The 25,085-nt window shown below is 37.8% G+C and overlaps 2 protein-coding genes and 1 pseudogene across 2 annotated transcripts in view; 2 read left to right on the top strand and 1 right to left on the bottom strand.

Moving 5' to 3' along the window:
- Positions 1-6,369, top strand: part of cip2a (cellular inhibitor of PP2A) — a 14,677-nt gene extending 8,308 nt beyond the window's left edge. The window contains exons 13-22 of the mRNA XM_051393363.1: positions 832-931; positions 1,346-1,464; positions 1,653-1,812; positions 2,339-2,413; positions 3,222-3,332; positions 3,980-4,176; positions 4,552-4,665; positions 4,789-4,871; positions 5,110-5,249; positions 6,049-6,369. Coding sequence (XP_051249323.1) covers positions 832-931; positions 1,346-1,464; positions 1,653-1,812; positions 2,339-2,413; positions 3,222-3,332; positions 3,980-4,176; positions 4,552-4,665; positions 4,789-4,871; positions 5,110-5,249; positions 6,049-6,195 — 1,246 coding nt within the window. The 3' untranslated portion in view covers positions 6,196-6,369. The remainder of the gene's footprint in view (positions 1-831; positions 932-1,345; positions 1,465-1,652; positions 1,813-2,338; positions 2,414-3,221; positions 3,333-3,979; positions 4,177-4,551; positions 4,666-4,788; positions 4,872-5,109; positions 5,250-6,048) is intronic.
- A 1,885-nt stretch (positions 6,370-8,254) lies between these two features.
- Positions 8,255-18,305, top strand: chrnd (cholinergic receptor, nicotinic, delta (muscle)). The gene is made up of 12 exons (XM_051393416.1): positions 8,255-8,412; positions 10,100-10,245; positions 11,577-11,621; positions 11,715-11,824; positions 12,582-12,737; positions 12,903-13,012; positions 13,590-13,790; positions 14,499-14,610; positions 14,847-14,961; positions 16,729-16,939; positions 17,648-17,766; positions 17,941-18,305. Exons 1-12 carry the CDS (start codon positions 8,355-8,357, stop codon positions 18,121-18,123), a joined length of 1,566 nt encoding a protein of 521 aa, XP_051249376.1. The 5' UTR covers positions 8,255-8,354; the 3' UTR covers positions 18,124-18,305.
- The window catches only part of LOC127359478 (NACHT, LRR and PYD domains-containing protein 5-like), a 154,351-nt pseudogene continuing 147,511 nt past the window's right edge, over positions 18,246-25,085 (bottom strand).

Below are 25,085 nucleotides of genomic sequence, written 5' to 3'. Positions count from 1 at the left end.
CGACAATTAATAATTAATATTTAAAAATGTTTATATCCTGCTATATTGATTTTGATTAGAGTAGACTTGATTATTGATATCAAATATTTGCTGATAGAAATGTCTAATAAGGGTTATTAATTGTTGAGATAATAAAGCTTGTGCTGAAATTATTTGTTGCTTAATCAATTAGTTGACAGAAAATCAATCGCAAACAATTCTGGTATTTGATTAAATATTATTGGTAATTTATCAGGAAAAAACTATAAAATTATAGATAAATATATTTGGACTGTTTTGGTTGACATTTAATTGACTAAAGGATTACCATTATTCTATTAATCAAAAAAAGAAAAACCTATGGATTAATTACCATTAGTTAAAATAAGATAAAATAAAATGAGATTAGATAAGATATACTTTTATTAATCCCCAAAAGGAGAAATTCAAGTTACACCCAGCAATGTGGGGAATATAGTGAAATTAAAAAAAAGAGTCCAGTGTACAAGTACAATCTTAGCACAGATAAGAATATTACAAAATATAATATAAATATAAAACTATAAGTACAATGATGTGAAATTTAAAATATTTTAAGCAGCTTGACTAAAAAACTAAACTGTACATGTGCAATTTAAGATAAATAATATAAGTTTGGTTTGACAGCATGTTCCTTATTTAAATAACTTCTACCTTGTTTCCTGGAAAGTGCACTGCTATGCAGTAAATTACACCAAACAGGATATACAGTCTATATAATTAGCTCTGCAGCAGCCTGCTACAATATTAAAACCTTCATTAAAATCATCTTGCGGTCTTTGTGCAGAGTTGTGTGTGTTTTTGTGTTTTCAGTCAGCTGTATGCAGAAGCTCTGCTGAGGACTCTGGAGTTAATGAGCAAACTGAGGCAACAGGTGAAAGACATGGAGACCAGCTTCTACAGGATGTTGCAGGTACACACTCATCTATTCTTCCACCCACTATGCTCATATCATTTGTTTTTCTTCCTGTTCTGTGGTTTTCTCTGTGGTTGACTGATACGTGGGTTTAGCTGTGAAGCTGTACAGTTCAGAACGTGACCGGTGTTTAAGTAAGGGTGCATTATTATTATTATTATTATTTTATAACTTAATGTATATTTAACAGCAGCCAGTAACTGTTTGAGATTAGATTTGCTGTAACTTAGAAGAAACATCACCACCTTCCCAAAACTCACAAAGAGGAAGCGCTAACATCGTTCCACAGCAGTCGGATAGATAATCAACCCGATTAATCACCACTGTGACCCGTTCCCCTCTCTCTCTCTCTCTCTCTCTCTCTCTCTCTCTCTCTCTCTCTCTCTCTCTCTCTCTCTCTCTCTCTTCCAGGACCAGAGGATCGTGACTCCCCTCTCTCTGGCCCTGACCTCCCACCACAGAGAGCGAGTGCAGACCGGACTCTCGCTGTTGTTCGAAGCTGCCCCCCTCCCAGACTTCCCCTCGCTGGTGTGAGTCACTCGCTGGAAACAACACATTTAAATAAAGTCCCAGGATGCAGATATACATATTTGTTTACACGATTTACAGGAAGATAGATAATAGAAGTCGAATACAGTCATTTATTTGGTTTACAGTCCGTCTGTTGATAGCTCAAAGTGAGTAGAGTGTGAACATTAATCCAACCATATTTCTGAAGTTTGGGAGAAAGTATCGCCGCCAACAACGCCTATCGCCAGAGGGAGGCTGAGCTGTCCGTCAAACGTATTGCTGTGCAGGAAGTCCCGCCTTCCAGCATACTGGACTCCTCCAACAGGAGTGTCCACAGTCTGGTTGAGAAGATACAGAATGGGTTGGAGGTACAGTATGTAACTTCTTATGTTGTTGTACTTACTGGCACCTTTTAAAGCTTTATTTAAAAGATACGATCCTTTTCATTTAAAGATTTGGATCATTTAATAGCCAGAAGTCGTCACTTTGAGGCAGAGCTGTTTGTTTGTTCAACCTTCCTCACACATCTGCTCTCAGCTTTTATTTTGAAATGTGAAGCATGTCAAAATCTGAATTTATTTAGAGCTGCAGAAAAACTTAATTTAGGAGAAATTAATTGTAAATTCTGTTAGATAAATTAAATAAAACCAGAAACTGAGTCCGTCAGGGGTCTTCTATCATAATCTATTATTACCATTATTATTTTAGTCATTTTAATTACATTATTTTAATTATAGTGACATTTATCACTTGCAGTATTGCCCTTTGCCAACAAAAAAATGTTCTGTTTGTGCCGAACAGCATGGTAAAAGCCTTAAAATGAACTTTCTTTCAGCTGTCCGTGTGGAATGATTTATTTCTCTGATGTTGTTGTTGTGTTGTTGTTGTTTATAGCTGCAGGAGAACGTGAAGGACTCACATGTGTCTGAGATCATCGACGTTTATGAACAGAAGCTCTCAGCGTTTGTGGTGACAAATAACTTTCCTCTGTTTCTGCCCCCTTGTGTTAAACCCCCCCCCCACAGAGGACTTTGTTATCAGTTTACTGTTACTTGTTACTGAAGTTGATGACTCAGCTCTGTGGTAATGTTCGAGGCTGCTGTTGATGCAGATGTTCTATTAGATTAGATTTAGTGCTCGTACATTACCAGCAGAAAACAACCGTAGACTTTGAATCAATTAATCAATCAGTAATTGTATGCTACTTTATGCTTCTATTCCACATTTATTAGGGATCTGTAGTTACTTAGTTACAACATACAGTGAATTAAACCCCCCCAACCCAGATATTAAAATGCATCTTAATAACAAACTAATCAAATAGTAAAATGTATAATAATCTAACAAGGACAGAACTCAGTTTGGCTGCAGAGTGCTTTTACTTTTATTTAAGCACACTGATGCTTTTACTTAAGTCAGACCTTCAGTCTTAGGTCAGGTTAATTTTGTGGTATTTATACTTTTAGTTATATAAAAGAGTATTCACAAAGATAAGATGTGTCGGACTGTTAAAGATATTAAATTTCATTTGTTTTAAACTACTTGAGGGTTTTTTGCCACGTAGGTTTTCACATACAATGAATTTGCCTCGGTAGATTAACAATAAACACAGAGAATATGTTATAAATATATATATTATAGCTGTTATTTACATGAATGAAGAGCTAAATACTGTGCAGGTTAGCAGTGTGACATAAAACCATATGGATCTGGTTTTAAAATGACGGCTGGCTCAGTTTTCTTTAACAGTAACGTCTCTTTTGCGTCTCCCCGTCAGTCCAAGGAGAGTCGACTGCAGGACTTGTTGGAGGCGAAAGCTCTGGCTCTCTCTCAGGCCGACCGTCTCATCGCTCAGTATCGCTTCCAGCGGGCTCAGGCTGAGGCGGAGGTAACGTTCACACACACGGGGGGCAACGGGAATGTGGCGGGAGTCATTCATTTTCTATTGTTTTACTAAACTCTGGCCAACAAATATTGGCTCCTCAGTTTAACCTGCAATCATTTTGATTGGATTTTCAATGGGCAGAAAATCAATTGGCCAATATTTTGATAATCGATAAATAATTTGAGTGGTTATGGAGCAAAAATGCTAAAAACTTACTGTAATTTTTCTGTTTTATGTCAATTTAAAGACAGTTTTCTGACATTTTAGAGACAAAAAGCTGAATTGAGAAAATAATAGTGAGATCAATTAATTAATGAACAATTAAAATAATAACTTTGATTTAGGTTGTCTCACAATGTTTATCTAAATGAGAAAGTGAGGAACATCTGATATAAACATGTTTTCAAAGCCATTGTTAGAACTGTGATGGTATTATTATTAATATTAAGTACTTACATCGATACTCGTTATCAGCAATTACCCAAAAGTACTTTTCCTGATTCAATCTTTAAACCTTGGATGTTGACTGTTTTTATATTCTTAACAAACTTTATTCCTGCTCATTATCTTTTAATATGAAATAAACACAGTGCTGGTAGAGCGCAGTCGGTCTCACCAGCCTCAGTTTGATGCTTCCCCGTTGCCCACAGGCCTGTAAGCTGGGCTCTCTGCTGAAGGAGGCGGAGCGTCGGCGCGAGGATCTGCAGTGCGAGCTGAGCAGCCAGGTGCTGGAGGTGGAGCGCTCCAGGGCCGACATGGAGGAGCTGCTGCAGCACAACGCCCGGCTGCAGCAGGACTCGGAGGAGCACCAGGCCCTCAAGGGAGCCTACAACGCCCTGCTCAACAGGTCAGAGGCAGACAGGCAGGATGGATGGAAGAGACAAGAATTACTGTTATATACAGCTGGGAAGTGCTGACAAAACTGTGATATAAATGTCAATAAGTTGATTCTTTTAATAAGTAATTAGTAGTAAAGTAAGTTTACTGCTCTAAATCCTCATACGTGTTACATTAGGGGATGTTTATGGATCAGCTGGTAGCTCCTGTGGGTTCATGTGCTCTCAAACAACAGTTCTAGATGAAGTTAGAACAACATCCACCAGTCAGTTAATCTGTTGAGCTTCAGGCTGCAGGTGACCGACTGTCGGAGCTTCAGCAGCATCAGTGTGTGTGCAGGTTTACTGGTTTTAATGTCTGTGTAACCTGTGAATCTCCTGCACAGGTTCAACGAGAGCGAGCGGCTGCTGAAGGAGCTGCAGGCGGCTCACATCTCGCTCACCAAACAGAACGACACTCTGAGGAAGAGTCACGAAGCTCTGCAGCTGCAGCACGACAAGTAACCCACACACACTTTATTTAGTTTATTATTTATCTCTGGTCTTTTATTTATTTTACATAAATACAGTTGGAAGCACATCAGTCAGCAGAGCGCTCTTTAAATACTGTCTGTCTTTCTCAGGGTGGCGTCGGTGTTGGAGGACAGAGAGGAGGAGATCAGGTCTCTCCACTCAGATCTACAGCAGAAGAACAGCGACATCGCAGGTCGGTCCGACCTCAGTCAGCTTGTAAAACTTAAATGTTCAGAGCCACCTTAAAATAGTCTTATTGTTTGAGATTTCTCATCAGAAATAAAATAAAACTCGACCAATATTGGAGTTTTTGAAGCGATACAAACAAACTTAAGATAATAGCAACAAACAGAACAGCAGTATTTACATTTCTGCTTATTAATTTATATAATTAACTCCCGGCTGCTTTACGTTTGCCTCATTTCCGTCAGGTCTGCGCGGTCAACTGCAGGCCGAGGAGGAGAAGGTGACGGAAAAGGATCGAGAGAGGAAAGATCTGGAAGAGACGGTGGATGTTTTGAGGAAGGAACTAAACAAGACGGAGCAGGCCAGGAAGGACGCCAGAATCAAGGTAAGGACGAGGAGAGAAACAAACACTACAAAAACATTAAAGCTCCAGTGCGTAACATTTATATTATTCATAGGTATGTTTTCATTAGTGTATAATCACCTGAATATAAGAAGGAGGCCGCCTTGTTGATTTTATATATCCGTCTTCTTATTATCTAACAAACTTCTGCTGTTTAACAAAGTTTATGGCTCGTATTTTCAGGCATCTTTAATCTGTTATTTGATGCCATCTGAACTAACAGACTCCCATCCAGGAGGAAACGCATCAAAGTTTGAATAAATTCTGGTTGGTTCAAACTTCTAGTGAAACTTTAGTTTGTTTTGAAACATTTGTTTTAATTTCAATGAACTTAATTCAGTCTTTATAGTCCTGTAATCGTGTGGTAAAAACACACATCAGAGCCAACGTAATGACGATAACAAACAAGAACAGACGTTTTTAGCTTTGTGACAGTTTCAATCTAATCTAAGATGTTTTTTTACAATTTTATTTAGCTGAAGAAGTCGGAACATTTTCTGAATCCATAGTTTTCACTGGACAATAAAGGTTAAAGGTTGTAATCTGAAAAAGTAACTAAAGCTGTCAGACAAATGTAGTGAAGTAAAAAGTACATTATTTGTCTCTGAGGTGTAAGTGGAGTAGAAATATAAAGTTTTATAACATGGAAACACTCGAACTTGAACATAAACAACAACAAAGTTCCTACAAATGTCAGATAATCGTATCTATTCAGTATCTAATGTTTTAGAGATCCGAAGCGCTGAACCTTTGGTCGCTCTGTCCCGTATTTTTCTTCCAGGCGTCGTCTCTGGAGCTGCAGAAGAGTCAGCTGGAGACGAAGCTGAAGCAGAAGGAGGACGAGCTGAACAAACACTCTGCGATGATCTCCATGATCCACAGCCTCAGCAGCGGCAAGATGAAGAGCGACGTCAACCTGTCGCTCTGAGGGACGTCAACCTGTCGCTCTGAGGGACGTCAACCTGTCGCTCTGAGGGACGAAGGACAAGAATAGGGTTTTTAACAAAAAACAACTTTTATGGATAATGAACTTTTTTACACTTAATAAAATATACTAAACTAAACTTGTATTTTTAAGGTCATAATAAAATCTTTGTATGTGTTTGTGTTGTGGTTGTTTGGTAAATAAATGATCTGCACTCAAGTCCAGTTAATATATAATAAGATTTAATACTTTTGTCTATGTTACATTCTTGAAAATACATGTATGCTTATAATAATACCACCTTAAAGAGATCATATTTAATCCCATTTGTCTCAAACAAAAACATAAAGAAACACCAACTATGATCTTAATTGTTCTCTAGTGGAAATAACTAATAGAGAATAAAATAAGGGAAAACAGTTAAGATGATTTTGTTCATTTTCTGTGCCCAATAAGTTTATCTTTATCTTTCGCAGTTGAAATGACAAATTCGGTTGATTAGATGGGAACATTTTACCCGTTTAGTAAAAACAAACGACTGTAAAAAGGAGAAATAAGAACATTTCTAGGTGAGGCAGGTGCCAGCAGCAGGATGTGACCCTGAGGTAAAAGTCTCATAACTTCCTGAAAGTGTTTTTTTAATAACAAACAAGGTAAAGTTGACCTAAATATGAGAAATCAAAACTTTTGAAACTTTCCCTTTCAGCAGGTGAGTGACATACAGAAGCCCCGAGTTCCAAAAAATAATATTCTGGTGATTCATTAACTTGTTAACACACAATATATATATATAATATATGGCTTCTAGCAGTGTAGTAGTTCTTCACTCAGAAATCCTTTTTACTTCATTATAATGTTAATTAATTTGGATGTTTGAGCTCCACTGTGCACAGTGTTTGTTTTCACGTTGGTCTGCTGTGTTAGATTGAATGACCTTACAGCTGGAAGCCGATCACAGTCCGATATGCAACTGGTTTTTCAGCAGGTTAATGAGGGAGAAGATCTAATTTCTTTCCAGATTATTGACCCTTTTTTGTGAGAATAAATACGTCCTAAACCACATTTAAATCCAAATGGGGGAAGCCATGCCTCCGTGATGTAGCTTCTCCCATTAAGAAACTCTGTTATCGTTTCACACCCAACATCAGTATTTATTCTCTCTTCCTACAAATCAGCTCAATGACAGCCAGTGAGTTTAAGAGTTTGGTTGTGGCGCCCTCGTCTGGCCGATCAGTGTAAAAAAAAAAAACGCTTTAAAAGAATAATGTGTATTAAGATTTAATCCCTCACGTTACTGTAAAAGTCACATTTTTGGGTATTTTTTCTTTAACTAGTAATCTAAATCATAATTTTCTACAGAGACGTTTTATATTCAAATCTTTCACCTGTTTTTTTGATCCATTCATACCTTGTGTGCTAATAAAAACAGTAACTAATCCTGTAATAAAAAATCTAATATTGTAGTGGAGTAATATTTCAGTAATGTAACAGTACTTCTATTGTACTTTAGTGCAGATTTTAAATACTCTTTCCACCAATTATTATGATTATTCATGTGTTCATCACTTTAATGACTTAATATACTGTATTTTATAATCATATAATTTATTTTTTTATATACTTTATGTTATTAATCGGAATGTTCAAAGTTAAAAGTAAATAAAATGATTAAACATTTCCCCTCTGAAATGTTGTGTAAAGTCACAGAAGTACTTAAAGCACAGTTCGTCCCACCGCTGCTCCTTACTTATTGATAGATACCAATATATCTATCATAGATTAATATCAGCTCTAACTTTTCCTTTCAAAACAAGAGCACAAAAAACAATGAATTCCTCTGGTCTTTTAAAAGTTCAAATGTACAGAAAAGAAAGAAAAACAATGTAATGCAGACAGTTGTGTTACATTAATCTATGATAAACAGTATAATTGAATTATAATCAGCAGCTCATGTGTTTGTTGTGATGTTATTTCGGTATCTGACACCCTCCCTCCTCCCTCTCTCTGTTTCCTGTACAGAGCAGAGGTTGATGGCAGCCGGCTGTGTTTTCTATTTTCTGTCCTCTGTGTTTCCGCAGCTGCTGCCCGTCACTCACTCAGTCTTTTGGCAGAAGGTCGGTGGGTAAAAGGACGCCGGACTTGTCACCGTGAAGCAGTCAGCCATGAAGCTTCAGCATGCAGCTCTGGCCACCGTGTTCCTGCTCGCTCTGCTCTCATCTGGTGAGTTGTTTCAAAATCTGACCCTCAGATTTAAGTTTGAAGCTGTAAAATTGATTTGATCCAAAGTTTAGTTGAGCCAAAGTTTGACTGACGTGCATCCTAGAAGGCCCGTACTGACTATTTGAATATTAAAGCAGCAAATATTTGGTGTCAGCTGTAAATATATCTATTTATTTAGTTTTTAGGCAGAAACATACAAGATTTTCTTCAACTTTACCCCTCAACTATTTGCTTACAATGTTAAAAAGATCATCTTTACCAGTATGAAACACAGGATAATAAAAAGTTAAAGTATATAAACTATAGGAGCCTAAAGCTGGAACAATTAATTGATTCATCAATTAGTCTGTTGACAGAAAATGAATCTGATAATAGATTCATCTATTTTGAGGCAAAAATGACTAAAATTCACAGCTAAAATGGAAATATTTAATGTTTTTCTTTGTCTTTTATAATAGTTGGACAGTTTGAATCTGTCAGGCTGCAACTTTTTAACTATTTTATGACATTATAAAGACCAAAAGATGAATTAACGCTAATAAAAATAGTCGTTAGTTGCAGAATTAGTAAAAAAATAAGACGAGTGACGAGATCATTGGAGCTGACTGATTCCATAAAGTGAAAATAAAAACAAACATGGCCGTGTGGTAAACTGGAAGTGTTTGGAGGGGAAATGTCTGCCTGTGTAGATGGCCTGAACCGCAGAGCAGCTGCCTGAAATACGACCGGCATGAAAGTATTCACACACACTCAGGCCCTGTTTGTTGTCCTGTGTGTGTGTGTGCAGAGGAATGCTTCATTTGCAGTGTATTTATGTCACTGTACACTGAACAAAGACACGTTTTACATTAATGTGTCCACTAGACAAATTGGACTTTAAATGGTGGCAAACAATCACATATATCCATATTTTACGTACAATATGTATTATTGTTGCTTGTGAGTAAAACATTAAGGTATTAGAAATCAATAAAAAAAATGTATTTCCAAATTTTCATATTTTATTCAAAATATGTCTCTTTTCATTTTAATCTTTAATTATTTTTTGTTAATGATTCCATTTTTAAAATTTTATCTAAATGAATGTGTTACATTTGACACCAATTTAGAGGTGGACGGGCATTTTTTTTCACGCCATCTTCTGCACAAAGGCAATGAAATGCAGTTAACATCTAACAAAAAGTGCCAAAAGAATAGTATTATTTACAGATAATGTATAAGTTGGTACTACACAGGGTTCCCAGGCATCCTGGAAAACCAGGAAATTTAGAAACTAGTTTAAAATGACCAAATATCCTGGAAATAATCAATGTTGTTTAGACAGGGCATTTAGAAAAATCGGATTGTGTTGTCTTGTATTGTAGAGACAGAAAGAAAAGAAAATGTCCTGGAAAGGTCCTGGAAAACAACTTCTTAAACAGAGTGGGACTACAGCATAGTGTTGTTGTTATATCTTAGAGTATGTACAGTGTTACTGACAGTGGAGGCCAGTAAATATACAGATAATATATGTGTCTAATGTGCAGTATGTATAAATGTGTCTTTATGTTTTACTTTTCAGAAGGAAATATTAGTTTTTACTCAGTAGTTACTTTACAGATGAAGATTTTTTTTTGGACTCTTGCAGTTGATGTTTTAAATGTTTTATTGACTTAAATGTTAAAATGTGTGTTTCTATGTGTGTCAGAGTGCTGGGGCAGGAACGAGGAGGAGCGTCTGATCAACTACCTGATAAAAGAAAAGGGATACAACAAGGAGCTGCGTCCTGTTGAGAGGCAGCAGGACGTGGTGGACGTTTATCTGGCACTCACACTCTCCAACCTCATCTCTCTGGTACAGGCCGAGTGTGTGATGATACTTTCAGATTCCAGTGTGAACAGATGAACTGACGATTGTCGATCTACAGTGAATTCAGATATTTCTGATCTGATATTGATACTTGTATCTGATTCAAACCTCAAGTGAAAGCGGTCCAAATCAGAAGTGAAAAGATCAGATTCCATGTGATTTGTGTTGTTCACAATGTCATAAAAAAAATCAATAATAATTGATAATTGAATAATTTAATCAATTAATGGTTATCAACATTTATAATTATCAAAAGATAATAGAAAATTATATTAATTAATATTAAAGATCCTCGGGGCACCACCCTTAAATAAGGGAACAATAACCAATAATTGATTCTCATAAAAATACACTAAACTATTCATTCAGAAGTCAGACTAATAATTAAATGAATAACTACAACCAAAATCATTAATAATAGCTAAAGTTGGAGCTATGGAGTTCTGCATAGAAGAGGTTGGTATCACTCACTCTTTTAAATTTAAAATACGATTAAATACGCCAGCATATGTAAATACAAACATTTATTAAAGAGATATAATAAAAGCAAACAGTGGAAAACAGTGTGTGTGTGTGTGTGTGTGTGTGTGTGTGTGTGTGTGTGTGTGTTCGCATGGGGTTTGCGCGCCAGGAAAGGTGTGTCCTTTGTCCTCTGACCAGATGTTTCAGGGTATGAAACACGTGTTGGTGAGAGACAAAGAGCATAGAGAAGCGGGAGGGTTTGAATCCCTCTCCTCGTGTATGTGCTGAGGTTCATGCCGAAAATGTGTGTGTGTGCTTTTAGATTAACGGTGCCGTTAAAAAGGAGTTAGTTGTATGCAAAGTTGTCAGCGGTGTGCTGGCCAGGGGTCGCAGGAAAAGCAGGCTTTTGTGCCGTGCTATAATCCTCTGTCGTGTGTCGTCAGCGGGTTGGACCACGTCGAGGTCCAAAATTTATCAGCCGGTGTGGGCAAGCAAGGTGAGCGAGAGAGCGAAGGGAGAAGAGAAGAGAGAGAGAAGAGCCTCTCTCTGGCTTAAATAGCCGAGATGACAGGTCTGGGGTCCGAGGGAATCTGACCAATGAAAGGCCAGTGTTTGAGGGGTTTACTGCCTTCATGCTATACCTTGACTGCATTCCTGGACCCCCACTGTGAGGTCTGTTATCTGGCCTTTAAAACTCAGATAAGTTTGAAACCTTAATTTCAAATAAGAATTGGTCAAATACAATAAGATATCGTTAATAAAACATTGTTTTGATACTGGAGTTTTGAAAAATGAAAATCTCAAGAAGTCAAGAGGAGAGCGGGATGAAGAGTTGGTCTGTTCTTCATTTGTAGAAAGAAGTAGACGAGACGCTGCTGACGAATGTATGGATAGAGCACGTAAGTAAATCAGTCACTTACTGTTTCACTTTACGCTGAAGGCAACATTAATATATATTTCCAGTAACTGTCTCTGTGTGTGTGTGGTGACAGACGTGGACTGACTACCGGCTGTCGTGGAATACGACAGAGTTTGACGGCATCGAGGTGCTTCGTCTGCCGCCCAACATGGTGTGGCTGCCGGAGATTGTGCTGGAGAACAAGTGAGATTCCAACCTCCTGTCATACAGCCCTGACAGGATAACGTTTATTATTTAGAGATTAGAGCTGGAAGTAACGTTTGAAAACCTACAATAATCCCTTTTGTCTGTAATGTTTCATAGCAAAAGAAACTAAAGAGATATAAGAGCAATAACTAAATGTGTGCTTTTATTTAAATATAAAACTATAAAGTCGGGAAGGACAGTACTTCTTCATCAAGGTTCAGTTCTGGGTCATATTCCTTTTTGCCTTGGATGTGCCTCCCTTCGAACAGTTATGAGACTCTTTAAAGCTTTAAGTCCCAGAAACTGGGAGATTTTAATTGGGTCACAATTAAATGTGCAAAATGTCTTCCTCCTGCTAAATGCACCTATTTTATGTCATTTATAAAGTACTTAAAATGTTTATTATTTTATTGATGAGAGGAAATTAAAACAATGAAACGCTCTGTTACATTAACCACATTCATTAAGTTAATCTATCTATCTATGTAGATGATATTCAACTATACATCTCATTTAATGAAGTGCCTGAACTCTTTTAAACAATGGTAAATAATCTCCGACAGCTCAATGCCAACAAACAGAAGTTCATTAGACAGAAACAATCTCACCTCTAAGTTCATTTAAAAGCTGTTCTGGAGCTTTCAATCATATCGTATGAGCTTCATCAGCAGATTGAAAGCTCCAGAACAGCTGCTAAACTGACCTTGATAGTGGAACCTCTCATGTATCCTACCCCGCCTTCTCCCTCCGCCAGTAATGACGCCCAGTTCCAGGTGGCCTACTACTCCAACGTACTGGTGGATTCTACTGGTCTCTGCTACTGGTTGCCTCCTGCCATCTTCCGCTCCTCCTGCTCCATCAACGTCAACTACTTCCCCTTCGACTGGCAGAACTGCACGCTCAAATTCACGTAAGGTCAACTATATTTTAAAAAAAAACCCACGAATAATCAAATGATAGTTTAGTGCAACTGTCATTTTGTTTATGTGTCTATTTGAATCTTTATTTAAGAGCATCATGGCCTTTCTTGATGTTCTCTCTCTGTGTTAACTCCATTTCCCGTGTTGCTTTACAGCTCTCTGACCTATAATGCTAAAGAGATCAGGATGCTGCTGAAGGAAGACGCGGATGAAACCAACAAATGGACGGTGGAGTGGATCATCATCGACCCTGCTAGCTTTACAGGTAATCATCCTCCCCAATCTCTCTCTCACAGTTACAGGTTCAGTATCGGGATTAGTGAAAATCTACTAAACCCAGTTTAATTATCTGAACCACTGCTTCCCAACCTTTTTTCCTTAAGGGACCCTCACTGACTAGACTGACGACCACTCACTAAATTAACACATTTTGTGGATATTTCATGTTATATTCAGTGCATAACAAGAGAACAACTGATAAACTGTAAAAAGTGAACACAATAAATGCAGGAAGTTTGTGTAAAAAGAGTGATTGGTATGGATTTTGAGATTATTTCCTGTGAATGTTGATCTTTTATTACAATCTTTTGTTTGATTATGTTTATTTTTAACAATCATACATATTTAATACAAAACAAATTCAGTGTTTTCTTCTCCCTGATGCTTTTTCTATTAGCTCTTTGGTTGTTATAACTGTGTTTTTTTACTTTAAAGATATATATAGTGTAGTTTTCCTACACACCCCCCTGTGAAGTTCTGGTGACCCCCCCAGGTTGGGAACCACTGATCTAAACCTCATTCTCCGTCTGTTCCTTGTCCTCTGTGTTGTTCCTCGCTGACAGAGAACGGCGAGTGGGAGATCATCCACCGGCCGGCCAAGAGAAACACCTACAAGCACGTTCCCATGGAGAGCAACAAGCACCAGGACATCACCTTCTACCTGACCATCAAACGAAAACCTCTCTTCTACATCGTCAACATCATCATCCCCTGTGTGCTCATCTCCTTCCTGGCCTCGCTCGTCTACTACCTGCCCGCTGACAGTCAGTGCACTTTCACCTCCTTAAACATAAAGAAAAGTAACATTTCAGCATTAAAATGTCTTTAAACTCTTGGACAAATGTTTCCAACAAAGTTCAAACTCAGAGAAATCTGTCACGTTATTCAGGTAACGCTGTGTTTTCACCGGTCGCCGGACGATGGCGTCATATCCCCTTTGTGCCTGCGTCAGCGTTATGGTTGTCTGCCAGAAGCTGTCATACATTGACTGTTTATCCAGTCTGAAGTCACATTTTTACCATCCACTGTTTAGATCTTGGTGCCTTTTAACTCTTTAAGGATTTTAGTCATCGGACGTCTGGATCTTAAGTTATCAGAGAAACAAGCTGGGCTAACGTTAGCAGCAGCTCGGCTTGCAGACCCAAATACAGACGGGAGTTGTGTTCAGTTAGTTGCAATCTGAAAATCACCCCCCTAAATCCTACATGCTGGTCCTTTAAGTAAAAGCGTAATCAGGAAAATGTACAAGTATAAGTATTATTTTTATTATGTATTATTTTGGTGATTCATTAATTATTTGCTGTGTGAAGCCAAATTATTTCAATTAACACCTTTGCAATATCCTAACCTCAAAATTATTACAAATATATTAAATGCATTAATACGATTAAAAGAAAAGGCTGCAGTACAATGTTTTTTTTTACTGGTGTGTGTGTGTGTGTGTGTGTTTGTGTGTGTGTGTGTGTGTGCAGGTGGTGAGAAGATGACCTTGTCCATCTCGGTGCTGCTGGCTCAGTCTGTCTTCTTGCTGCTGATCTCTCAAAGGCTGCCGGAGACTTCGATGTCTGTTCCACTTATTGTCAAGTAGGTAACACACAGACACACACACACACACACACACACACACACACACACACACAAAGTGTACCCAAATAGAGACCAAACATCTGACAGAAATCTGGTGCTTTCGTCCAAGAGTAGAAGTGAAATGTTTACCAAAATCACATAAAAAAGAAAAACAAGTAAAACTAAAGCTTGTTTTATATCAATGAAAGATTAATAACAGTGTGTGTGTGTGTGTGTGTGTGTGTGTGTGTCAGATATCTGATGTTCATCATGGTGTTGGTGACGGTGGTGGTGTTGAACTGCGTGGTCGTCCTCAACCTGCACTTCAGGACACCGAGCACACACGTTATGTCTGATTGGACCAAGAAGGTAACACACACACACACACACACACACACACACACACACACACACCTATACATTCCTACATTGCTAACAGGGGACTGTCGGACTACCCTATCCAACAGGGGACTGATGTTTCTGGTTATTTAAAAAAACTAAAATAGCATAGAACATTTTCTTTTAAGGTCTTTTACCAGAATATTACTTCAAATGTAACTTTTTTCTTTTTTTTAAGATATTGCCAAGAAGGGACTTTTTTCCCATTATCGATGTCTACCTGTCAAAGAGGGGACCTCCATATACTGCAGTGGAACTGCTTCTACACATTCTTTTACCTAATGAGTGTTTGTTTACTGCAAAGACTTTCTTTGTTTCTTTCAAAAATACAATTTAACTGTAATGTTTTCAATATTTAAACCTTTATCTGCGATACAGATATTACAAAAATACATTACAAAAATAATCATGGCCACTTTTTTAGAGAATAAATAATATTTTACCTGCAATTAAGAATTAACTTGGCAGCATGCACTAATATTATGGCCTGCAATGCTAGCAACAAATTTAATTTGTATAGGCTTTAATTGCAGAAATGATATATTATTACAATAGTGCACTAATTTCAATTTCTTAGGGGAATTTGAATTATTTTTATGATGTGTGTGAAATGGTGAAATTAACAGAGTGGTCCATTCATCCTAATTAAGTTATTAGATTATATCTTATTTAGTTTTTGCCCTTAATAACAAACATTTCCTAATCTTGGGCATGTTTGAATCATGCGTTGACTGTCATGTTGTGGCAGTTCGGTCGTGACACAGATAACAGTCATCAAAATGCAGAAAAATAATCTATCTAAGTGGGAACTTGCGTCATTATGTACCAGCCAACAGGGGCCTCTTGTCATGTTATACAGTACAAGTGGGGACTTTTTTATGTACTGAGAATTAACAGACAATTATTGAGAAGAATTGGAAACTGAGCTTGTTTATTGAAAAACTGACTGACATCCAGTGCTTGTGAAAAGTGGTCAGTATTTAATATTTTGGGACTGAGCCACTTTAAAGGGCAAGTCAAAGTCTGATGTCAAGTTTATTAATTAAAACAGAAAAGACAGGATCCCACTGCTGACCTCTTTATTGCTATTTTTTTCCTGGTTGTTTTTAAATTTTTCTTCCCTTTTTAGAGTTTAAAATACTTATTACTCCTTTTTGTCCTTTTTGTGAATTTCCCCAGTGTGTCTATCTTATCTTTTGGACAGGCCTTTATGTTAATACCATTTCAAGTTTGAAATTTAGGAACATCCACTAAAGCTGAGCCTTATATATATATATATTTATTTTATTTTTTCACAAAAACTAAAAGAAATCCTGTATCCTTTCTTCACTATAGCCTTTATAATTGCCCCTCTACAGTCTGAAAGACAGCCTGGGGCTTAAGCACCTTGAAGGTGTGTTATAAACAATGCGTGTGAATGGGTCATGGGTCAAGGCTGAATATGGATTAAACACACCTTTAAGTCCCCTGTTGGCAAAAATGATAAAAAAGTTCACCAGAGCACATTTCACATGATTTTAGGTTGATCTAAAGCATGTCCAAGAAGGGACCCAAAAAAAGTCCCCTGTCTGTCTCTCAGTCCCCTGTTAGTTGGTGTGTAACGAAGTTCCCTGTTATATAGGTTGGCTACTGCACACACACACACATTATAAAACACAATACACAAACAGACTTATGCAAACACGCAGTCTGTCCAGTGTTGCACAACATGAATTTAAACTTGTTTTTTGTGTCCAGTTCTTCCTCGAGCGGCTGCCCCGCCTCCTCCGTATGTCCCGCCCCGCAGAGGCGGAGCCATACTGGGATGGAGTGTTGCCACGGCGATCCAGCTCAGTGGGCTACATCGCCTCGGCGGAGGAGTACTACAGTGTCAAGTCCCGCAGCGAGCTGATGTTTGAGAAACAGTCAGAGAGACACGGACTGATGACAAGAACCACACACGCAGCACGTACGTCCAATAATGTTGCTGAACATCAAAACCTGCAATAACTTTAACTTTTGGCTTCTTGCACTGAGACCTATCTTCCTGAGACCAGAGCTTTTGTTTGGTGTGCATTTTTACTTTCTCCTAGCTATTTGGGATTAGTAGGACCTGATAAACATAAAAACCAAACATCGTTATTGAAAAATTAGTAGTTTTCACAAAAAATGATGTGCTCATATGAGGACTTCAGGACTTTATTTACTGTAAAACTTTGTCCCCATATGAGGACGCAGGGTCGCAGGAGGATAAATTGAAAAATCTTTAGTGGTTTAGCTAATCTCTAACTGTCTGCTGCTGACTAGAGGGTGTTTACAGCTTTCCCCCAACCCTTCCCAAAAGATAAACAATGAGTTGGAACGCACTATAAAGCTCCGTAAAGTCAAAAGGTGAACAGCAAGCATTCTAGGTTACTCAGGATGCTGTGTGTAGGATTTAGTGGCATCTAGTTGTGAAGTTGCAGATTGTAACTCCCTTACTTTGCCCTCCTCTGGATCTTTAATTTACTTTGTAATTTTCTTCAAAATAGATAATAAAAGTTCCTAAATATGTAACTGTAGTCGTGTAAAGTTTTAACCTTAATCTTTCCATCCTCTGTGGGACATGAGGCCACAGTGATCTCATCCCATTATCACAGCTTTATTAACCTCCTCTGTGTGTATTTGTTTTGTGTAGTTGTGAAGCCACAGGAGGACGGAGGTGTGACAGATCAGCTGTATGCAGAGATCAAGCCAGCTGTGGACGGAGCGAACTACATCATCAAACACATGCGCAACAAGAACGACTACAACGAGGTGAGACGGGGAGAAATAGATGTGCTGTAGGTGTTTGATTGTCTGCAGTTTGAAGAGATTACAGCAGCAGATCAATGCCCATCACTGAGGAGTGTAACGTCCAGGTGTCCACGTACTTTTGGCCATGTATGTAAATTAAGAGGAGACACTTTATCTTTAACGCTCTCTTCACAGGAGAAAGATAACTGGAGTGGGATCGCTCGTACGGTGGACCGACTCTGTCTCTTCCTGGTTACCCCGGTGATGACCTTCGGCACCATCATCATCTTCCTGATGGGAATCTGTAACCACCCTCCACATCTGCCCTTCAAAGGAGACCCCCACGACTACAGAGAGGAAAACCCACGCCTGCTGTGACACACAGATTAATCTCCAGTGTTCAAATCCAAAAGTTTGTTGCTTCTTAATTGTTTTTGTTGGACAACTCTTCAGGTACATAGCTGTGTGTGTTTTCTTAAATTTGAAGTGAAAAACAAAGACAGTTAATTGCAGTTTTAATTGTATTTGTGTGGTTTGAATAAATGTTTACACTCAGCAGACATCTTTGATTTGATCTTTTTATGCCTCTGCAGCGGAGATAGTCGTGGCATCGGCATGTTTTCGGCCATAACCAAAATGTACTGGTGACATTTATCACTACTAAAAGGATTACTAGAAAGAACGATTTAAAAAGGTAATATACAGATATATAATGTTGCACTAATTACAACGATTCTCAACTAGCTAACATATTTTATCTTCTTGTTTCTGTGTTTTACAAATAAGTTAAACTGTGAAAATGTCTGGAATTGGTGGTAATAACCAGAACTTCATAGAGGTAACTTTAAGCATTCAGACTGGATGTTAATTTTTCACATCAACTTAATCAATTACAAATATATGGAAATTAACTGCACTACTCCATCATTCCACAGGGTGGAGCTGCAACAGAAAGCAACACTGAAATATCCAATTCAATGTGTTCATCTACAGTTCTGTTGTCATAAACAGAATGAATGTGTAGAGGCAGTTTGAGTTCAGAATATGTGAATGAATGAAAGAATAAAATCCAGGTGGAGGTTCCAGGTGGAGGAGGTGGTTGAGTGTGGAGCAGAAGGAGTGGAGGAGTCTCAGTGTGTCTGCAGAGACTGTGTAGAAGGACAGAGCAGCAGCAGAGCAGTCCAGATACACTGATGATACTCTGTCACATCCAGAGGAACACACAGGGATGATGGTGGACTTGACATTGTGTCTGACAGTGGAGCTGATCTCAGAGCAGTTCAGACTGCAGCACTGAGAGTCATCTCCACTGGTTGTGATTCCTCTGTCAGTCACTGCTGGATGAAGCTCTCCTCTCCACTCTACCTCCCAGTAACATGGCCCAGTCAGAGCTGATGCTGCTGCTTCAACCTCTCTGGATCATCAGGACACAGCTGATCCTCCAACACAACCTCCTTTCTCACCACTCACACTCTGACTGAGATCACTTCAATCTGATGAGAGAAGAAGACAGACAACAGAAGTCATAAATCAGTGTTTACAGAGACTCCCTCCATCAGCACATCCAGTATAAAGACCAGCAGGGACTTCAGTCCAGTTCAGACCAGAAGGTGAGCGGCTGTGTAGCGTAGCTTGCTTCCTTTCAGCTCTCATGTTAACGTATTGGAATGAACACACTGAGCTGAAGCTCACAGACCTGCAGACACTTTGGACATCAAGTCTGTTGACTCTGCAGATTTCACTGAAGTACACAGTGGAAATAAAGTGCTGAGAGTCCCTGAACGCATCATTACTGCAGAAACAGAGAGACATTCACTGCCCACTGTAATGATGGATTTTTTCTGCTGTTTGGGTTCAAAGCTGATAAAAACCACAGTCTCAGTCACATTTGAATGTTTCATCTGATTTTGAAATCTTACAGGACAGATCTGTAAATATGGAGTCTGTTTAAAATAATATAAAACATATTTGAACTAAACAAAAGACAAATGGACAGATATATATCTGATGTTAAAGGTCCTACATGTTCATACAAAGACTGAACAATAGCTGTGATTAATGGACTTCAGCAGAGGTTCTGGTCTGTACAAAGACCACATGGTCACTAAATATAATGATGGTTCTCTGAAATAAGATCCAGTGGTTTACAGGCTTCAGTCAGACTGATCTCAGAGCTGTGACAAAGATGAACTGATCAGTTGTTTAGTGTTGAAATGAGAGAACAAACACTTTGAGATCAGATTTGATGAATGAGGACCACTGTCTCTGTACATCTTGTAATGCTGTCAGCTGGAATCCAGCTTTATTTCCTGTAGACATGAGCACAACAACAACAGTCGTCTTCACATCAACTCAAACACATGATCACAACAAGCTTCTGGCTCTCTGATTGGCTGACTGTTCTCTCTCTGTCTGTCTGTCCAACCCTGAAGTCTGTCACCATCCTCCTCTCACAGCTTCACTGAGGAAAGCAGCAAATACTGGATCTTTGCTTTGATACTAACTGTGTTTAGTACAATACTGCTAAAACCAGCATGGACTGACTCCAACCCTCTACTGACCTCAGAGTCTCCAGTCTACAGTGTGGACTCTCCACAAGATCAGACAGCAGCTTCACATCTGAATCCTGCAGGTTGTTGTTATTCAGGTTCAGCTCTCTCAGATGGGAGGGGTTGGACTTCAGAGCTGAGACCAGATAATCACAGCTGATCTTTGATAAACTGCAGTCACTCAATCTGAATAAAGAATAAATTATGTAAGTTTCGAAGACAATGTTCCTGCTTGAAGTCATTCAGTGTTTAATAATCTGTTCAGAGCTGGAGAAGGTTTAAAATGTACATGTTTAGAAAATGTGAACAAAAGACATCTACAATCATTATTTTAGGAATAGTGGAGTCATAAAATCAAAGTATCTTCAGTTTAAACTATTCAGTCAGTATAAACATCATATAGTTTCATAACAATGTTGGAAACAGCAAATACTGAATATATATGTTATTGTCTGATAGTTGAAATACAAATTATTTATTTACTTATTGTATTTAGTTTTTATTAAAAACATGATGTGGAGTATAAGATGGAAATCAAGAGTTTAAGAGGTTCAGAGTGAATTATCCAGTGTAGATTTTTCTTGTTATATTCAGGTTTTAAATGTGGAGCTCAACATTGCTCTGCCACAGTCAATGGACTACACCACTGAAGAAGAAAGCAGACTTTAGTATTAAGATACTCAGTGTGTGTGTGTGTGTGTGTGTGTGTGTGTGTGTGTGTGTGTGTGTGTGAGGTGTGTGTGTGTGTGTGTGTGTAGGTGTGTGTGTGTGTGTGTGTGTAGGTGTGTGTGTGTGTGTGTGTGTGTGTGTGTGTGTGTGTGTGTGTGTGTGTGTGTGTGTGTCTGAAGGATCAATATCAATGATCAGACATTATTTATGAAAACACATTGAAATCAACAGAAACCAAAGAAATATTTCTCCTTCGGTAAACTTGATCAGTTTAAAACAAATATTAGTTCAGAGGATCTTCTGTATCCAGATGTGACCATTTACCAACAATTATAAACATTCATTTACTTTAACAACTAACAGTGGACATTTTCTACAGTTTCTTTAACAAACACAGGTCTTTGTGACTGCAGACTAAATTTAGTTCAACAAACATGAAAATATGAACAAAAGCAAATTTACAACTTTATGGATGTAAGTTATGTATGAACATAAATTAGGTTCAATTGTTAATTAAACATATCAGATCTACAACAGTAACAGAGAGTCAGTGAACTGACCCCAGAGTCTCCAGTCTACAGTGTGGACTCTCCAGAAAACCACACAGCAGCTTCACTCCTGAATCCTGCAGATTGTTGTTACTCAGGTTCAGATCTCTCAGATGGGAGGGGTTGGACTTCAGAGCTGAGACCAGATAATCACAGCTGATCTCTGACAAACTGCAGCTCCACAAACTGAATAAAGAATAAATGATGTAAGTTTAGAAGACAATGTTCCTGCTTGAAATCATTCAGTGTTTAATAATCTGTTCAGAGCTGAAGAAGGTTTAGAATGTACAAGTTTAGAAAATGGAAACTCCAAACACCTGAACCCAACATCAGGTTGAAAACTGTAAAATACAAAAAGGTAAAAAGAGCTCTCATTAATATTAATGACAACGTGCTGCTGCTTCAATAAAGACGTAGTGACTTCAGCTCTTAACCTCTGCCAGCTCCACCAGTGGCTCCATCTATACAAACTCATGTTGTGCAGCCAAACACAAATAAAAACCCACAGAAACTGATTTAAGATTCAACTGAAGATCACAAAGCTGTCAAATATGTCAGGATGAATTTTGGGGAAATGTGAACAAAAGACATCTACAACCATTATTTTAAGAATAGTGGAGTCATAAAATCAAATTATCTTCAGTTTAAACTATTCAGTCAGTATAAACATCATATAGCTTCATAACAATGTCGGAAAAAGAAAATACTGAATATATTTGTTATTGTCTGATAGTTGGAGCAGAGATTATTTGTTTTTTTAATGTATTTGTGTATTTATTAGTATTATTTATTTTATAAAAAATATAAAAAAAGATTTTAGATCATGGATTTTTCTTGTTATATTCAGGTTTTAAATGTGGAGCTCAACATTGCTCTGCCACAGTCAATGGACTAAACCACTGAAGAAGAAAACAGACTTTAGCATTAAGATACTCAGTGTGGATCAGTATAATATCAGCCTTATGTCTGCACTTTACTGTCAGCACAACTTTCACAATATATTAATCTCAGCACAGAAGGAAAAAATGGTGTCTGACCTCAGAGTCTCCAGTCTACAGTGTGGACTCTCCAGAAAACCACACAGCAGCTTCACTCCTGAATCCTGCAGATTGTTGTAACTCAGGTCCAGATCTCTCAGATGGGAGGGGTTGGACTTCAGAGCTGAGACCAGATAATCACAGCTGATCTCTGACAAACTGCAGCCCATCAATCTGAATAAAGAATAAATTATGTAAGTTTCGAAGACAATGTTCCTGCTTGAAGTCATTCAGTGTTTAATGATATTGAGATTTATATGGCAGGAAAAAGACCCCGAGAACAATATAAACATTACCGCTACTGAAAGAAAGAGGAGGCTGGGGTTTACCATCACAGAAACATTATTATATCTCAGCACAGATGAGAGCATCAGCTCTCGGGGTTCGGAGAGCAGTGATAAAAGAACATACATTGAAAGAAGATATTAAAATCCGGAGTTGGTGTGCATATGATTCAGATCTCACACTAAATAAACTCAATGATAGATTCAAAGTTTGGATAAAGAAAGGTATAATATCTCTATGCAGCATTATACAGAAAGATGAAATTATGTGTTTTCAAACATTAAGAGTAAATTTTTCATTGGAAAAACAGGATATCTAAAAATATCTCCAATTAATAAATTACTATAATAAAAAAGAAAAATACCAGAGAAGCCAGTAAACCCTTTATGCAACTTCTCATAAATGCATGTAAGTCAGATATTAAAAGAGGGGTCATCTCTCAACTGTATAAGAGCCTCCACAATCTAAAAGCTCATTCAACAAAATATATAAAGGATAGATGGGAGAAGGAAGGAGACCTGACAATAACAGACAAAGAATGGCAAGATATTTGTGTATTTCAATGGAAGAGTACAAAATCTCATGCTTGGAAAGAATTGATGCTTGAAGAAGAAAACAGACTTTAGCATTAAGATACTCAGTGTGGATCAGTATAATATCAGCCTTATGTCTGCACTTTACTGTCAGCACAACTTTCACATCATATTAATCTCAGCACAGAAGGAAAAAATGGTGTCTGACCTCAGAGTCTCCAGTCTACAGTGTGGACTCTCCAGAAAACCACACAGCAGCTTCACTCCTGAATCCTGCAGATTGTTGTAACTCAGGTCCAGATCTCTCAGATGGGAGGGGTTGGACTTCAGAGCTGAGACCAGATAATCACAGCTGATCTCTGACAAACTGCAGCCCCACAATCTGAATAAAGAATAAATGATGTAAGTTAAGAAAACAATGTTCCTGGTTGAAATCATTCAGTGTTTAATAATCTGTTCAGAGCTGAAGAAGGTTTACAATGTACAAGTTTAGAAAAGAGAACAAAAGACATCTACAATATTTCTTTTAGGAATAGTGGAGTCATAAAATCAAAGCATCTTCAGTTTAAACTATTCAGTCAGTATAAACATCATATAGCTTCATAACAATGTTGGAAACAGCAAATACTGAATATATTTGTTATTGTCTGATAGTTGAAATAGAGATGATTTATTTATTTATTATATTTATCATTTTGTATTATAATGTAAAAAAAGAAAAGCACTGATCAATAACATGCTGCTGATCTCAGTCAGGTCTGTAATTAGAGGATCAATACTATATTGATCCTTTAAACAGCTGCATTTGGAAATTGTATTTGATCTTTGTATATGTGTGTGTGTGTGTGTGTGTGTGTGTGTGTGTGTGTGTGTGTGTGTGTGTGTGTTTCTGAAGGATCAATATCAATGATCAGACATTATTTATGAAAACACATTGAAATCAACAGAAACCAAAGAAATATTTCTCCTTCAGTAAACTTGATCAGTTTAAAACAAATATTAGTTCAGAGGATCTTCTGTATCCAGATGTGACCATTTACCAACAATTATAAACATTCATTTACTTCAACAACTAACAGTGGACATTTTCTACAGTTTCTTTAACAAACAGAAGTCTTTGTGACTGCAGACTAAATTTAGTTCAACAAACATGAAAATATGAACAAAAGCAAATTTACAACTTTATGGATGTAAGTTATGTATGAACATAAATTAGGTTCAATTGTTAATTAAACATATCAGATCTACAACAGTAACAGAGAGTCAGTGAACTGACCTCAGAGTCTCCAGTCTACAGTGTGGACTCTCCAGAAAACCACACAGCAGCTTCACTCCTGAATCCTGCAGATTGTTGTTACTCAGGTTCAGATCTCTCAGATGGGAGGGGTTGGACTTCAGAGCTGAGACCAGATAATCACAGCTGATCTCTGACAAACTGCAGCCCCACAAACTGAATAAAGAATAAATGATGTAAGTTTAGAAGACAATGTTCCTGCTTGAAATCATTCAGTGTTTAATAATCTGTTCAGAGCTGAAGAAGGTTTAGAATGTACAAGTTTAGAAAATGGAAACTCCAAACACCTGAACCCAACAGCAGGTTGAAAACTGTAAAACACAAAAAGGTAAAAAGAGCTCTCAATAATATTAATAACAACGTGCTGCTGCTTCAATAAAGATGTAGTGACTTCAGCTCTTAACCTCTGCCAGCTCCACCAGTGG

This window comes from Dicentrarchus labrax, unplaced genomic scaffold (assembly GCF_905237075.1).
Source record: "Dicentrarchus labrax unplaced genomic scaffold, dlabrax2021, whole genome shotgun sequence".
Taxonomy (NCBI): domain Eukaryota; kingdom Metazoa; phylum Chordata; class Actinopteri; family Moronidae; genus Dicentrarchus; species Dicentrarchus labrax.
Note: the sequence above shows the minus strand (reverse complement) of the source record. Positions and strands in the feature narration are given on the sequence as shown.

What these genes read in the sequence shown, in the direction of transcription:
- chrnd (XM_051393416.1), top strand. Translation starts at nt 8,355, where the DNA reads ATGAAGCTTCAGCATGCAGCTCTGGCCACCGTGTTCCTGCTCGCTCTG. An exon ending in AACTGCACGCTCAAATTCAC is followed by an intron (nt 12,738 to 12,902) that starts GTAAGGTCAACT and finishes GTTGCTTTACAG; the next exon opens with CTCTCTGACCTATAATGCTA. An exon ending in AAGAACCACACACGCAGCAC is followed by an intron (nt 16,940 to 17,647) that starts GTACGTCCAATA and finishes TGTTTTGTGTAG; the next exon opens with TTGTGAAGCCACAGGAGGAC.